Below are 16,739 nucleotides of genomic sequence, written 5' to 3'. Positions count from 1 at the left end.
TTACGCACCTAATTTGTTAAATATGTAGTTAGTAACATTCAATATGCTATCGTACCGCCGGTAGCTGCGCTCATAATAAATTAGCAAACGGATGAGCTATTTGTGACGCTACCGAGTTCCGTCGTCGGCGGCTGCGATGATAGACAAATGTCCAAGGCGACAGCTTCGGAGTTCGGACCAAATATCTGTCGTGATTTTAACAATACTTGATCATTTTAACAATGGAAATTTTTAAATTATTTACCATCTACAATGGAAAAAAAATATCAAAATAGTATTCTACAAATCATTAACAGCTACTTTTAATCAAAAATATTTACTTCTAGTTATAAAAACATGTAGATAGCGATTGTCAAATATATTTTTCCCTCTGTAATTACTACGAAGGTATAAATAACTAAAAATAGAAATGATAATTTTATCATAATATAAACAGTTAAATAATAAATAAATAAATAAATAAATAAACAGTTGAATGATGGATAAATATTCATCATTTATATTTGTGATAAGCATCTAACCTAATGTCATTCTCATGCGCAAGTCTGGTATTTTATCAAGCATATCTAAGGCTTAAATATAAGTATTGCAGTTATCTAAGTCTATTAAACTGCGTTAGCAAGAATTATAACGCCGGCGCGCGACGTCGGCACCAAAGAGAATCAATTGTATTTTTATCAATAAACAAACATAATGGACATCGTTATCTTCATACAAAATGATAATTGTGCGAATGTCAAAGCCGAGCCCCTTTACGTTTATGTGCGTGAGTTTAACGCCCACAAGATAACAATTTTTTTTTTACTATACTTGTGAAAGAACTTGTCGTTGACCTTTGTGTGACAATATTTAAAAGATAATATTGTAGTATATTGTTAAACCGGATACTGGCACATTTACTTATCATTCATTGTTTTACGTTACACAAGAACTTTAAATATCAAACAAGTTTGTTTTTTGTTGACACGTAAATATGCGTACGCAATTATAGCGGTCATTGTGACCTGTAAATATTCGGATAGTTCTCCTTCTGTTGCCATTATGTTAGGGTTATGTACTGCAGCTCCACGCATGTCGCAATCCACGTTATTTTTCAAGGATGACATTAAAAATACTACTACTAATTGAAATTATAACGTACAATAATTACAATCCATTTAACAATAACCACCTTTGCTATAGTGGCCGCATTGTTAATATTTACTGTAGATACATTATGAATACATTTAACCCTTTTAATACTTATTCCAAAATGATGCAACCCGCGGTGAACATTACACATTTCGAATTAATGTTACAATCAGACAGCGAAAGCTTTACTTCATTATCGACAGACGATAATATGTTATCATGTGTAATGTCTATCGCCACACGGACACCTTTTGCCGATAGCCAATATTATCTCCTGGTGACAAATCATTGCGACATTGTGCCACAATATTACTCATTTCTTTTTCTACAATAATGCCATTTTAAGTGCTCAAAAACTATTATGCTATTATTAGAAAATGTTATGAATAAGGGCTATTGAAAATGTGTTCACATCCTCAGGATCCATACATTTAACATCCTTCGCATCACTATTAGTTTAGATAAAATACAACAATATTAAAACAATTTTAGAATAGTGTTGTTCTGTTAGTGAGAGCGCGTTGTGTCGTTGCAGTTCGACCTGATGTTGTCGGAGGACGGCAGCGGTCGCGGCGCGGCGCTGGTGGCGGCGGTGGCGTGTCGCCAGAGCCAGCAGGCCGCGTAGGCACCTCCGCACCTCCCCGCACCACCCCGCATGTACAGCCTGTACGTCGACGCCTTAAGCCGAGTGCTTTCTACACGCCATACATACATATTTCTACTATAATATTTACATCACAGCTTCATGTTAGTAATCAGTTCGGTAAATTTGTATTGGATTGTGTCGAATTGTCATACATCGACATGTCTAAATAATTTCAAATCACCCGTTTCTCGCTTTCGTAGTATTTGTTCTAAGTTAAATTGCTACGAGTGTAGTGAGATAATGAGGCTGGTCCTTATTTTAATATATATGAATCACTAAATAATTAAGTAAGCACCTTACTTAATTATTTTGTGATAAATATTTTGGTGATATAGATAGCAAAATGTGCGGTATGAAAACACAGGTAATTACACATTCAGGCTTAAAGTTGTTTATTACCTTAGTAAGACTATTTAATTTTATTGTTCTATTTAGTACTTATATGCCGCTGTGTGCTAGGGTCGGACGGCTTCCGCGAATATGCTCTCTGTTGGGAAGCTATCATATTGTTTCCGCATTTATAACACGGGAAATACAAATAACTAGAGACACTAAGAATCAATAGATCGTAGTATGTTTTGTTTGTACTTATTTTACTGACTAGTCTAGTCACAAATCATGAATTTAGGACATTGAATACTTAAATTTTTTTATTTACATATTCTTGATAATTTGTCAAAACTTAATTTTAGAAATAAGACTGATTTTATATTGTATGGTCAACATGCTACATTTTGTATTACCGATCCATTAAAATTACTGATTGATCTTAGTGTCTTAAAACTACATAATATGTAAGTAACTACAATAAGTATTTCCTTTTAAGTGCCTATCTTAGCCAGCACACAGTTATTTGGCTGCGTTATTTTCAGTGACTAATTTTTATTATGTTAGCAATAAGTAGTTTTATAGCATTGTGAATATTACCAGAGAGAACTCTTAGCCTAATTAGGTATATTGCTGTGTATACCTAGCTGCTGTTGATATAGTAAATGAAGTTCGTATTTAATTAATCAAAACACCTGAATGGGAATAACATCTTTAGATGCATTGTTGTTTATTTGTAATTAATATTTTATAATATAGCGATTAATTATAATTTATGGTATACATTACCAGTAAAAAAATATCTTCATTGTCTGATAATTGCATACATGTAGCATTCAAGTGTGAATCTCAGTATCAGTTGGTATATATGCAGAAACGCAGCCTTACGTGTAGTTGTCATTATTGATCATTCCATTAGTGGATCACCAGTCAAGGCAAATTCATTTACTAAAATATCATTATAGTGAATATAGACGTAAGTTTTAAAACACTTTATATTAGGGCACTACTACCACGTCATCTTGTTTCAACAAGCAATACAAAATAATTTCTGTTGTAACAGAATGATGTAATACCATCTAATGTATTTTTTCACTGATGTATTTATTTAAAATTCTTTTCATGTGTATAACTGATGTCATTATATAAATATTATTAATATATTACATAGATGGTAAACGCTGTTATCAAATTAATATTTATATGGAATTTATGGTTACTATATCCAATATACCCACATTGAATACCGTTTTGGAGACTTATTAAAATCGAAGAAGATGCATAAGTGTTTTGATATTTTACTGTGATAGAACTAAATTATTAAATATTTTTTTTGTATTGATTTCTTTCTTTCGTACCTACCTATTACTTTCACTTTAAAAAGCAATCTTTTTGAATAAAACAAAATGACTAATTTGATCATTAATGTTGTAAAATATACAACAAACAAATATCAGAATCTAAATACCAGCATCAAAATTGTTTGAAAAGTGGAGCAGAAGTATATGAATATTCCATATTTGACACGAGCCACATTGTGCGCGCTGTGGGGTAATCTATTTTTCTCCCTCGCACATCTATCTCGCCATAGTGCTAATAACGTCACGCTGTGATTTGTGTATATTACTCCTGCCTATTAATTGCTATTTTTAGTTACGTAACTCTCAATAAATGAAATATAAAGTCAACTAACTTATTATGTAATTTGAATAAAAAATTCAACAAATCTTGAATAAATAAAATAACAGAGGTCCTATCTCCAAAATGCAGATTGATTATAAAAGAATACATTGATTTAACATGGTGTCTTATACCACGCGTCAATAAAATGATATTATAGTTCCTAGTTTTATAAATAGGTGCATTTTAATTTTAAGTACTTATGTGTATTTGTTGTTTTGTTGGATTGTAATGATAACGAATACGTACGATCGGTTCCCTACTTCACAAAATATCTTCAACTTCAGGAAATTAAACGATATTACGAAATTTGTAAATAAAATTGATAATTTCAATATAAATCATTATTTTAGTCGGTCATCGTACGTGTTCGATTTTTTGTGAAATTTATATAGTAATGGTAAAATGCTTTTATTTCTTCAACTGTATTCATTGCAAATAAAAGAAAAAACAGATTCATAATGATCTTATTTATTGTGGCAAGTCTAATACTTAATGAAGATATGAAATAGTACAAATAAAAAAAAAATAAGAGACCAAGTGTACGAAATACAAAATAAAATTTTTGAAATTATTTGGTCAGTAAGTATATTGTGTTACAAATTGTGTACCTATTAAAATTATTTAATTTAAGGAAATTTCTAGTATTTGTTAAGATGTTCTACGTCTTAATTTCTTTTGCTCAAACTGTTATAAAAACTACATACAACGATTTACTAATTATATTTACTGAAATTCGTCGAAACTCTTTTTGTTTAACAATTAGGTTTAATCACATACATATATCAGCAGATATAACATTCCACCAGCCATCTGGAAATGTTTTACCTTGAAAAACTAAAAAAATAAAGACATATCAGATCATAAAATGTTCTGGAAGTATTAAGTAGTAATAATATTTTGCACAGCCGACAGTATATTTTGTTTAACAACGCTCTGAAGTGAAATTGGTATTCCGATATAATTTGTATTATTATTATTTATTTTTCATTTTGTGTTTCCAATGGGTTTACAGTTGTTTGAAAACACAATATTTTTGTAGATAATATACATATAATAGTTTTGTTTTAATTTACAGAAAACGACAATGGAAATGTAGTTCCGTCTATTTAAGAGCGGTTAGAAATGTTATTTCAGAATTAAATTTGTATAAAATTATTTGATATTATCATTTACTAAAATATATAATTTTAGAAGAATCCTGGTTCGGAAATTGAAAGTGATAGTATAAACAGTAAAATAAAATAAATTTATCTAGAGGAGTTTCATAAGTTTCCTCAGAACCAAATCCTAGGTGAAGACCGTATCAAATACAAAATCAAAAACATTTATTCGGACAACACCGTGACACAAACTACTTACAAACGAAAGAAAGAAAGAAATAATAAAAAAATACACACACAAAGAAATAGACGAAAATATAACAAAGGAATAAAAACGCAAAAGAACTAGCATCGTTCCGAACGTCATGGTGTGCGTGCAAACGGACTATATAATACAAGGCTGATATTATTATACAGCGTGTAAAAGACAGCCTACCGAAATTTTTAAAGTGAAGTAGTATTTCATTTTATACATACATTTCCGTTATTATGAAAATAATTTACTTTTTGTTATTTTAATGATAGTGTGTGTAATGAATGAAAGTATAGATTTTATAGCATTATCATCGAAAAAAAAAACAAAAATTTATTAAAAGACCGACGAAAAATTCAAACGCTGGGGGTTACAGAATCATATACTGAACACCTGGTATCAGTTTTTGGTAGGCTGTCTTTTACATATCTGTAATGTTAAATTATTTTTTGACTATAGTGGTTTTTGAAGGCAGTTAAATTTTTTTATCCTCAATTAAGTATCTTTCTTTTTTACGTCTTTGTAGACAAAGTCACATTAGTTATACATATAAGCTGATGCAAGCATATCGTATGCGTAGGAATTCCCAATTTATCTCAGTAAACACCTTATAATAATAAAAGAGCATAGAATTTACGGAGATGTTATCCAAAATAGGCAGTTAGAAAATAAAACAATAACGTTATAAGCGCTTAAGGTGGTAGCTCAAGGTCCATTTTCATACATTTTGTTTCGGCTTTAATCTGGGTAACTAAACAAGTATTGGCAAGTAAAGAATTTAAATTCACGTCTAGTTAGTGATTAGTTCTCGCAGTTGAAAGAAAAACGTAAAAATAATTAATAATCATGGATATTTCGGCCTTTAAAATTTAATATGACGAAATTTTTTGAGAACTTACCAGTGATGTGAGAAAAAAAAACTACATATTTAGTTTTTCTTAGTTTACTGATATTCATATAGGTACATACAATGTAAATGTTTTAACTAAAGAATATTTGAATTTTCGTAAGAACGTGTCAAAGCATATACTTAAGTATTTAAAACCATCCTAAGCCTAAACGCGGGCGAGCAAAAATACCGGTGACGAAATTTCAGTTTCGATACATCATAACGACGCACGTGAGATCGCTCACGGGCGGTGACGGGCCTGTTCTAGGACACTAACAACACGTGCGCATTTTTGCTAATATATTAAAATAATAATATGACAAACTTATGTTTTCTAAAATAATGTAATTAAATTGCGCCATTTTTAGACAATAGGGATGTTGACTGATTCGTATAATTGTTCATTGGTATCAATAGGTACCTACGTTTATTACAAATAATATAGAAGTAGGCTAGTTACAAAACACATTTTACCTATTGAATATATGTTTGGTAAGAAGACCGTGCTATGCGCGTTTTGGTCCCACCCACTTTAGGATAACCATTTGAAGAATAAGAAATATTCGAGGTACCCATAAAAGCTTCACAAAAAGAATGTAGTAATGTCAAGTGTTAATTGTATTTTACATGGCAAAAAGCTAAAAAAATAAACTGATGATAATGTAATGGCCGTTCTGAAATGACTTGGCCAAATTGCTAAAAACACCTCTTTACATCCTACATACTGTCCAGAGCAAAGCGAAAGCGCTTTGATGGCAGCTTAAGCACCAAGGAAATCTATTAAATAAGAACTCACACAGATAACTTGGGGAAATTGTAACGTAATATCTTAAAAACTGGACAAGTGGAAGTTGGACTCGCATATAAACTAAGGTAGGGTAAGTATTTATAATGTAAGTTCAAATTTAACTAACTTAACTTTGCCGTTTGTTCTCTAGACACAGTTATTGCCCAAACTGCAAATAACAAATTTGTTATAGTAAATTCGCTTTTTTTGTTATATGAAATATTACACTATTTTCTTGTCAACATCCCCATTTACATAAAATTTTAACATTTTTATCAACATTTTCGAGCTTGTATATTATTTGTATACGAAAAAATCTTTTATACTACTTTTATTGATACTTTTACGCAATTGTGTTGACGATATATTGAAATTAAAAATATTAATTCAGTCGTTTAAGTCTAAACACAAAAATACAAAGATATTAACATAGGCATAATGACAGTGAAATTATGAATTAATTGTACCTTGTAAGAGTAATGATTATTACAATGATATTTCCATAAGAAGCCTCTTATTTACGCTATACAATCATAAAATTTACACTGTGACATTAATTTTTATACTAACAGTGCTACACGTATAGATACTGATAAATCGATAAGTGTTTCCTCAGCTCATATTTTAAGGCTATAAATACAACATAACATAATTTCAATTTTTAGTACAATACGGTCACCCAGTCATGGTCGGCTTGAACTTAGGCAGGACACTCATCCTGTGTGTAAGTGAAGTAAAAAGAGGGGTGCATGCTCAGACCAGAATTGTGTAGTGCCCACTGCCAGAATGTATAGGCGACCTAATGGCAATTTTTAAAATCAGCAAAATATGCACACGAAAATTGATTTTTTTTTTAGTCTGGGCCACAGGCCCTCCTTGGAAAAGGTGTCTAGCTACGCCCAAGCCTCCACAGGTGTTGTTACGAACTTCAAGGCGACTATGACTAAGCAACCATATGTACTATAATAATATTATATTTTATAATAAATCAGTTATCAATAACTAAAATACATTATAAAATCTATTCAAAGCCGTTTCACAACAAAGCGATTAGAATAATACCTGTAAATTCAAATTATACTATTGTTAGGGCGCGCATACATAAGCCGCGAAACAACGGTTATATCGCAGAGTATGCGACTTTGACTTTAAAAGTTTGTGTAAGTATATTAATTATTGTTTCTTCCTCATGCTGGGGCTACTAAGGTCAAAACTGTACATATATCATAGTAATCAACATTTACACACGTATTCACAAATGATACAAGGAGATCCACAGTGCACCCGAACACACAATGTCGGTAATTTCATAGTTTTCTTTGGTTTTGCTCAACTCTCTTTATCTGACTACCAACTGAATTAAAGTTGTATCTCAATATTAGCCAATCATGGCGCTCCTATGTCTACGCACAGCGAAGTTTCTAAGTCGAAAACACTACAATACGGATGTTATTATGATAGCATTGAATGAATGCTCCTTAACCGAATTTACGGCTACGGCGTCCAATCTCAACGGAGGTCAGTCAGGTACGCAGGAGACATTATAGTGCACAAGTGTGTGCGCAATACACAACGCACTCTCAGTTCCTTCACTCATAGTTCGGTGAGACAGCAATCCGACATGACCGGAGAGAGATCAGGCGCAGGACCAACGGCTGTACGTGCTTTCCGACGCACGGGTACCCCCGTGCGTCGCAAAGCAAAGTTGGCGGTGTGGCACCCCACACCGCCAACTTTCCTGACTCACAGCTTACAGCTCGGAGTCAGAAAAGTTGGCGGTAATGTTTTTAAGATGGAAAAAACCAGTCACAATTATTTTGGCCCGACCCGGGATTGGAGCCCAGGACCTCAGCGTAGTAGTCGTACTCGTACCTGTACAATTGCAACTACGCCACCAAGGCAGTCGATGATAGCATTACTTCGTACTTAGCTAAGTAACATTTGTGAATACGAGTCATAGCGTTAGGCTTGGTCAAGACATTTTACAACAGAATTCAATGACACTTGATTTTGGTGTTGCACAGTTTTTTATCTCACTATTTATTGTAACAATGGAACATAGATAAAACCTTATTGTAGCCCTAGCATCAGTTTAATTAGTCAAGGATATTTTGAAGTTGTATACCTTAGAAGTCAGAAGTCTATTAAAAATGTTGGCTATAAGTATGTGTAGTCAACAAACCAACCTATTTAGTACAGAGAGGAACTCTAAATGGTTTAAATAGATTTTTAGTAGAAGAACTGTATGTGCGCGGTACGATTGAGAGAATGGTCTAAAGTATTTAAAATTGTGGTCAAAAAATTTAATGAAGAAGGGTGGGAGGGCACCTTTTCAGCAATAGAACACATAAAGCTGTCATTAATGAAATATATATACGAAAGTTTAGTCATTCTGGTTGTATAGGACATCTGTTTGATGTCCTATACAACCACCCATTACAAACACTCATTTAGTTCTGTTTAAGGCCAGAAAATCAGATAAATGAATCCCATGCCAACAATTTTGAAGTATGCGTTCCATGCCTTGCGGCGCGCGATTTCCAGGTGGGAATATACAGATTTACGAATTATTTTTTTAAAAAAATAATTTTAATTCATGAAAAAAATTGGAATATTTGGTCTTGGAGGACACCTATGTCCAACAGTGAACAAAGATATAGGCTGTTGTGTTGATTGACGGAGCCGCTTAAATATGGTATTCTAGGTCAAAGCATATTATTATAAATTGTTTAAGCCCAATTAAAAAGATTAAAAGTAAGTAGGAATCAAACAAATTGTCACTTAAGATTAAACAAAATAATCAACATATTGCAATATCTGGAAATGTTTTACATATTCATAATAAGTCTTATAATTTATAGATATCACATACAAAATTAGATCTTTTTTATCTTTAAGGATATTAATTCAGTATTGGTATTTGACCTACATACTACATAAGAATCATAGATAGAATCCGATTCAAGACATAATTACAGTAAAAGTCAACTTATCAAGAGGCATAAGGATTAGACACGACAAGCACAATCAGATGGGTTTCTGGTGGGTTTCTTTGGTGCACTTAACCTTTTAGATGTGCCGGTACCGTACTGTATGCCAGAGCCTATTCTCTCAGGGTCCAATTCACCAGTCTCTATTTTAGCCAAGATTGTTTTAGAGCATTTCAGGAATGCTTCTTCTACATTCTCTCCTGTTTTAGCACTGGTCTCTAGGAACATTAGTTCTGGAAACAGAAATCATTCAATAAGCAATAAATTGAATATAAAATCAATGTTGTAGTTTTATTCTCTGATTGTAGAAATATGCTTTAGCAAAATGTTAGGCTTAAATTGAATTTATTTCATCCTCATTAGTTTTCAAATGTTGTAAACAATAAAAGGAACACTAAATAATTATCCATTACATTACCATTTTCTTGTGCAAACTGGCTTGCTTCAGTGAATGTGACTTCTCTTGATTCCTCCATATCTTTTTTGTTGCCAACAAGCAATATAACAATGTTAGGGCTGGCAAGCGTTCTTGCATCTCTTAGCCAGTTTGCAAGGGCGTTAAAAGAATCACGAGATGTAATGTCATACACTAGCAAAGCCCCTGCAGCCCCACGGTAGTAAGATCTTGTCACCGATCTGAACCTCTCCTGACCAGCCGTGTCCCATATTTGGAGTTTAGTGGACTTTCCACCTATGTTTACAATTTTAGAGCCAAATTCAACACCAATTGTGTGACATCTATCTTCTTTAACTGTAAAAAATAAAACAATGTATTTTTCAATATTATTAAAAGAGTTGAATAAGAATGTAAATAGTCTCATGCTAGTACTTATTATTAAATCATGTCTTATGTTCATAGTCAATATTTTGTATATTTTGAGAGTACATCTTAAGTAACAACCCTATTTGACCACTGAAATGATACTATTTGGTCATTTACAATGAGGCTGAAATTTATTATAATATTATTAAATCACTTAAATCCCATAGTGTTTAATCATCTTTTTTTTATTTAAAATTGTATTCCAACATCATACATAGTAATACAATAATACACAAGCAATGCCATAAGCTGGAATCTAGCGGATATATCTGCCAATAACCGATACGCACAGCATTTACAAAATACATAAGGTGTTGTATGAACAGAATATCATCATGCAGATATGCTGCTTTATATTGTAGTTATAATACAGTAAAGTCATTTAATACCTACAATAATTGATGTACTTTAATAAATAAATCAACTGATATATTTTTCCTATGTTCCTACATAACAATATTTGCATTTATCACGAAGAATTTTTTCATGAATGACAAAACAAATAGATAGTTACAAAAGTCACTTACATTTATTTCCGATGAAATTGTTAAGTAGGCTAGATTTTCCTGTTCCAGCACTTCCAATCACAAGAAATTTAAATAAGTATTCTGGAAAAAAGTAACAATTGATTTATTACGTGGTGAATTTTGTATAAAAGATATTTGTAAAATAAGATGAGTACCGTAGGTTTCCGACATGTTTAGTTCACATATAACTTTAATTGAATTATTGAGAACGTTATTTATTTATATTTAAGACAGTTAATTTTGTATAAATGTAAAATATATAAACAAACTTTTTACACCACATTTATTTTCATTTTCTCCAATTCGCAATTATACAAAATTGGAGATTAGTGTTGCCAATTTGCCATGATGATTGATGAGATTGGTCGACTCGGCCCAGAGACAAATAAATTAGTCAGACCGCCCTGCAGGGGTTTTTAGAACATTTTGTGTAATGATGTCTAGGTCAGGATTTTCTAAGAATGATTATGTATTTTAAATCCGTTTCATAGAGTTTTATTTTGGTAGGCAAAATTTAAAGTGACATCTAGTACCAACACAATAGACCTAAAAATGTAGGAAGTATGTTGTCTATCATGATAGCAGACAAATTTTCTGCTAGCTAAATTGGCCGCCACTATTGACGCTTAATATTTGATAATTCTTTATAATTGCGATTTTATTCAATAACTTGAATTTTCTGCCGAAAACGTTAAGTTGTGCCTGCTCCTACGTTTCGTGTATATATTTTTTTAAGGAACTTGTGTCGTGTTTGATTACGAAAAAATTACTCTTATTATTCCGAGGTATTGACTCCAATTATGTTTACATTTGTTTATTTTATTTATTTTGTGTGCTACAAAGGAGAAAAGAACAAAGAACTAATGAAAAAAGGTACTTGCGAAATCTATTAATTTGCCTTTGCAATGATTTTAATCATAGTAATTCTTGATTGGACGGAAAAGATCATATGTGTAAGGTCGTACTATTCAATTTCTATATTAAATTGGAAATAAATAACGGAAAATTAGAATTAATATTTGAATACCTAAACACTGTTTCCATTTTATACATAAGAAATTCGCTTAACACTATTGTGAAGTTTCTAATAATAATAATTTTATAAAGGGAATTGTTATAAATTGTGGACGTTTTACTTTTAATATTGCAAATTAAATCATGGTTTACACCTGTGTAAGATTTATGGTCAGCAATTATTATCGATATCACATTATTATCAATCGATTAAAGAACATCCCTAGAGAGAAGCAGATTTATAGTAGGTTATCTGCTTGCGTCACTTTTTATGCGTAACGTTGGTACAAAATCGTAGGTAAACTGAGGTCATGTATTTTGCGTGAGTTTAAAATCAATGTACGAAGTGCCACTTCTTCTTACGTAGTATATTATTTACTCTATGCCGCCCAGCAGTGGCATCACGCAATGTTGCCAAACACAACAAGGCTGAGCTTATACAATCACAATCTGAATCCAGAAACCGAACACAGATTCTGAAAACGGATACTTGCCTCACAACTTCCGTAAATTCCGTGTAATAACTTTTCAACTCGTAGCGAATTCAAGACTGAATTTAAACAGAAAATATGTTTTTTTACATATTTTCTGATTTCTTAATAGCTTTTCTATTTCTATTTCTTTATTTTGATATATATGCCATTCATTTTAAACAGGAAATTACTTTATTATAACAGCCGCCAAACATTTTGAGCACATTATTGTTGTTTTTTTCTGTACTTCAATGATCACAGAAATTAATGATATAAAAGATAAATATAAGACACTTTTTTATTGATCTCTTTCATGATAATAAACAGGTAGAATGTTTATTACGTTGCGCTGTAAATTAGGTTTTTTTTTACCTTTGAAGGAATTTTAGAGATAATTCTTAGAAAATTTGGGTAAAACTAAAATCGTAAGTGGTAATACTGTTTCAGGCTGATAGCCGCCACTGAAATCGGAACGAGATTCAGAAGCTTATACCTAGCCTTAGGTTAGTAACCTATCGGCTTTTAAAACCTTTTTTTATCAAAGTTATCAATAAAAATATAAGAAATACAGAACAATCGAAAATCAAAGAGAATATAAATTGAGGCACAGATTTAAATATTATTTTTTTCTGAGATTTTTTTACGTTTTTAGGTAGTTATGACTAGTTATGACAGCTTTGAATTTATCGTCAAGACATTTTCTAATTTGTATATTATACTAAATGTTTGTAAATGAAATAACCAACTTGCCTGAACATGATTTTATCAATAAAATTGTGACTACAAAATCAATTTAAAATAATTTTGTAGCTGCTTCCTTAGTTCAATTACAGATAGTTGTTACGAAACCATGAGCCACAGAAAAGAATCATTGGTAAGTTTTATAATAGGTACCTTCAATATAATATAATTGTTGCAACTTACAATATTGGATACGTTTTATGTATTTTTAATTCAATTTTTTTCCAAATTACAGAGAAAAATTAAGTCATTATGCTATGTGACCTTGGGTGGTTCTATAGTGTATCAATACATTTATTTCAAGAAAGATTTTTGTGGTTACTATGAGAATGTGCTTCAACCTTTAAGCCATTATCTCAATCCAGAATTAGCACATAAAGTTGGTATTGCAGCTATAAAGTATGGAATATTCCCACCAGAAATTAAAGAAGACCCCATTGTTCTGGTTTGTTGGTTTTTTGTTAAAAGTTATATTTAGGTTAGCCCAAATATTATCCAATTATTGGTGCGTGTTATTTTATCTTAGATAATTAAACTTTTTATTTAAGTGATATGTTATTTATAAACTTATGTTTTCAAATTTAGTAATGTTCTTATTACAGAAAACAAAATTCCTGAAGTACAATTTAAACAATCCAATTGGCATTGCGGCAGGTTTTGATAAACATGGTGATGCTATTATAGGTTTGAAAAAATTAGGATTTTCTATTGTGGAAATTGGTTCAGTTACTCCTGAGGCACAACCTGGCAATCCCAAGCCTAGAGTGTTCCGCTTACCTGAGGACAAAGCTGTTATCAATAGATATGGCTTTAATAGTGAAGGGCATGATCAAGTTTACAAAAAGATTCACAATATTGAAAAAGGTCTTCTTGACAAAGCATTATTGGGTATCAATCTAGGAAAAAACAAGCTTTCTGATGATGCTGTACATGATTATGTTTTAGGAATTGAGAGATTCTCTAATATAGCTGATTATTTTGTTATAAACATAAGCAGGTACATATATTTTTATAGAATTTATTTCCCTTTCCAATGTCTATATCACATGTATTGACAAATTCTTTTAGCCCAAACACACCAGGCCTAAGATCTTTGCAAAAGAAAGAAGAACTGGAGGAACTTCTGAAACAGATAAACAAGACAAGAAATACAGTGCATGCTGAAAACAAACCACCACTTCTTTTAAAGCTTGCACCAGATTTGAGTCATGAGGAGATGAAAGATATTGTGAGTGTAATTTCTAAACAAGAAAGCAGTGTGGATGGACTTATTATTTCAAATACTACAATAGACAGATCTGGACTTAAAAATATTGAATTTAATAATGAAACAGGTGGTTTGAGTGGAAAACCATTAACAGATAAATCAACACAAATGATAAGAGACATGTATAAATTGACTACAGGTAAAGTATGTTTCTGAAAAATTCCAAAAGGGTATTATTAGAACTTTATTGTAGATTGAGTTAGTTATTTTAAGAATGTTATAAAGATTGATTTCATAATGAGTAATTTCACAACAGAACTCAGCTGTATACATCATTTTTATATAAACTTGTAAACAGTTTTTTACATACCAAGAGAAATCTTATGAGATGTTTTATCAAGTTTTAGCAAACTAAATTTCGCTTGGGTTCCAAATGTATGTGTATTGTGTGGTCACCCAATATTGTATTTATTACATATAATTCATTCATTCTTATCAAGACACCTAAGTCTTTGTCAAAGTTTAAACTTCATAAAAAAATTCCATGAAACCTATTTAATTACAGGTAAGATACCAATCATTGGTGTTGGAGGTGTGTTTACTGGACAAGATGCATATGAAAAGATTCTAGCAGGTGCAAGTGCAGTACAAATATACACAGCATTTATATACCACGGACCACCAGTTGTTTCCAAAATAAAAACACAACTGGCAGAACTACTCCAGAGAGATGGCTATAGCTGTGTGAATGATGCTATTGGAAAAGGGGTAGAATAATAACAAATTTATTTTAGACATGTACAAATTTTGTAATTGTTAACAAATAGCAATTAATATATTAATGAGTTATAAAAAAATACTGAGAATTTTATTTCTGTATTATGTTTTAGTTTCCTCAAGTATTCATTGATTTTAGTTTATAACCAAATAAATAAAACATAAATAAATATGCAACATTTGATTTCATTTACATAATAGAAATCAACAAAATACACTTATTCTAATAATAATATTTCATAAATAACATTTTTGTGAGATGCCAGTTTCTTTCAATCCAAAAAAACTATGTTTCAGTTTTGCCTTCTATTTTACATTTGGGTAAATGATTCTGGAGGTATTTTATGCAGTCGTCAATATTAGAAACACTTGATAATTCAAAAACTACCAAAGTCTCTAGTTTATCTAAAACTTTAATCTCCTTGAGCCCATTGTCGGTAACATTGCAGCATTTGGACACTTGGACATAAGCTAAGGACTCTTTTCCATAAGACAAGCCTTGTAGTGCTCTGTCATCTATATAGTTATCATTGTGCAGAATGATTTTCTTTAGCATTGTAAGACCCTCTGAAAATGGAAATTTACAAACTGATTTATTATAATTAAGATGGTTTACAAGGATATAGATTTAAAGTGGTTTTATGAAATACTTATAAAATCTATGCTGATTGTTAAATTTAAAAAAGAAAGGCCAATAAATAAAATAGCATTACTTAAATGAGGAAAACCATAATGTGATATGGAAGAATCAGTGCCATCAATTTCTACAACTTTGGGGACTGGTCGATCTTCTGAAGGCAGCAAATTGTAATCGGCCAGTGTAGTGCCGTTAGCCCATACGATTTTGCCACCATTTCGCAACACCCATTCAGCACAGGCACGGTCTGGGCCAAGGTTTTTAATTCTGTCAGGGTCTGGTTTGTTAAACATCATATTCACATATTCCCAGAATGTTCGTTTTTGATGACTGATGGGAACGAAAATGTTACATGTAGATACAGGATTCTGGAAAAGTCGATTAAAATTAATTTCGTCACAAAATAATAAGATTTCGAAAACAACAAAAATGGCATTACTTACATAACGTAATACTTTTAGCATCTTGATTAGTTTTATGTTAAATATTTTTAATAAACAATAAGAAAAGAAAATAAACTAATCATTTGATATTTATTTATTTTGATTTTATTCATCTGTCAGACAAAAGCTGTCAGTTGGCACGATTCATCCTTATGGAATTGTTCGTTGTAAAGCGTAAACCAAACACATTTCCATTAATGATATTGATTTGTTTTGCGATATTAAATGAACAAAATATAGAAGAGAGATGATGCATTTTGAGTCCATTAGCTTTTTAGTAATCTGTACAAT

The 16,739-nt window shown here is 31.4% G+C and overlaps 4 protein-coding genes across 7 annotated transcripts in view; 2 read left to right on the top strand and 2 right to left on the bottom strand.

Moving 5' to 3' along the window:
* LOC115442682 (hexokinase type 2) overlaps positions 1–4,942 on the top strand; it is a 28,644-nt gene extending 23,702 nt beyond the window's left edge. For all 4 annotated transcript variants that reach the window (XM_030167809.2, XM_030167808.2, XM_030167811.2 and 1 more), the window contains exon 9: positions 1,667–4,942. In XM_030167809.2, coding sequence (XP_030023669.1) covers positions 1,667–1,756 — 90 coding nt within the window. In that variant the 3' untranslated portion in view covers positions 1,757–4,942. The remainder of the gene's footprint in view (positions 1–1,666) is intronic.
* Positions 4,943–6,067: 1,125 nt separating this feature from the next.
* On the bottom strand, positions 6,068–11,534 carry LOC115442685 (ras-related protein Rab-4B). The gene is made up of 4 exons (XM_030167814.2): positions 11,312–11,534; positions 11,157–11,237; positions 10,225–10,557; positions 6,068–10,039 (listed from the first exon to the last, which is right to left on the bottom strand). The coding sequence occupies exons 1-4, from the start codon at positions 11,325–11,327 to the stop codon at positions 9,825–9,827; spliced, it is 645 nt and encodes a 214-aa protein (XP_030023674.1). The 5' UTR covers positions 11,328–11,534; the 3' UTR covers positions 6,068–9,824.
* Positions 11,535–13,122: 1,588 nt separating this feature from the next.
* Positions 13,123–15,450, top strand: LOC115442684 (dihydroorotate dehydrogenase (quinone), mitochondrial). The gene is made up of 5 exons (XM_030167812.2): positions 13,123–13,517; positions 13,620–13,829; positions 13,987–14,381; positions 14,453–14,790; positions 15,157–15,450. Exons 1-5 carry the CDS (start codon positions 13,494–13,496, stop codon positions 15,366–15,368), a joined length of 1,179 nt encoding a protein of 392 aa, XP_030023672.1. The 5' UTR covers positions 13,123–13,493; the 3' UTR covers positions 15,369–15,450.
* Positions 15,451–15,534: 84 nt separating this feature from the next.
* LOC115442686 (ATP synthase subunit s, mitochondrial) lies at positions 15,535–16,606 on the bottom strand. Its single transcript, XM_030167815.2, has 3 exons — positions 16,449–16,606; positions 16,082–16,373; positions 15,535–15,935 (listed from the first exon to the last, which is right to left on the bottom strand). The coding sequence occupies exons 1-3, from the start codon at positions 16,467–16,469 to the stop codon at positions 15,655–15,657; spliced, it is 594 nt and encodes a 197-aa protein (XP_030023675.1). The 5' UTR covers positions 16,470–16,606; the 3' UTR covers positions 15,535–15,654.
* Between the last annotated feature and the right edge of the window lie 133 nt (positions 16,607–16,739).

This window comes from Manduca sexta, chromosome 19 (assembly GCF_014839805.1).
Source record: "Manduca sexta isolate Smith_Timp_Sample1 chromosome 19, JHU_Msex_v1.0, whole genome shotgun sequence".
In the NCBI taxonomy this organism is placed as follows: Eukaryota; Metazoa; Arthropoda; class Insecta; order Lepidoptera; family Sphingidae; genus Manduca; species Manduca sexta.
This window is presented reverse-complemented; position numbering and strand designations above follow the sequence as displayed.

Bases quoted from the DNA above. Each gene is read 5' to 3' on its own strand.
- LOC115442684 (XM_030167812.2), top strand. From the start codon at position 13,494: ATGAGCCACAGAAAAGAATCATTG. The intron at 14,382-14,452 runs GTACATATATTT...AAATTCTTTTAG, and splicing joins TTTGTTATAAACATAAGCAG to CCCAAACACACCAGGCCTAA. The intron at 14,791-15,156 runs GTAAAGTATGTT...ATTTAATTACAG, and splicing joins CATGTATAAATTGACTACAG to GTAAGATACCAATCATTGGT.
- LOC115442685 (XM_030167814.2), bottom strand. The intron at 10,558-11,156 runs GTAAGTGACTTT...TATTTTTTACAG, and splicing joins CAATTTCATCGGAAATAAAT to TTAAAGAAGATAGATGTCAC. The intron at 10,040-10,224 runs GTAATGTAATGG...TTCTGTTTCCAG, and splicing joins CCAGTTTGCACAAGAAAATG to AACTAATGTTCCTAGAGACC.
- LOC115442686 (XM_030167815.2), bottom strand. From the start codon at position 16,469: ATGCTAAAAGTATTACGTTAT. The intron at 16,374-16,448 runs GTAAGTAATGCC...CGACTTTTCCAG, and splicing joins TGCTAAAAGTATTACGTTAT to AATCCTGTATCTACATGTAA. The intron at 15,936-16,081 runs GTAATGCTATTT...TTCCATTTTCAG, and splicing joins TTATGGTTTTCCTCATTTAA to AGGGTCTTACAATGCTAAAG.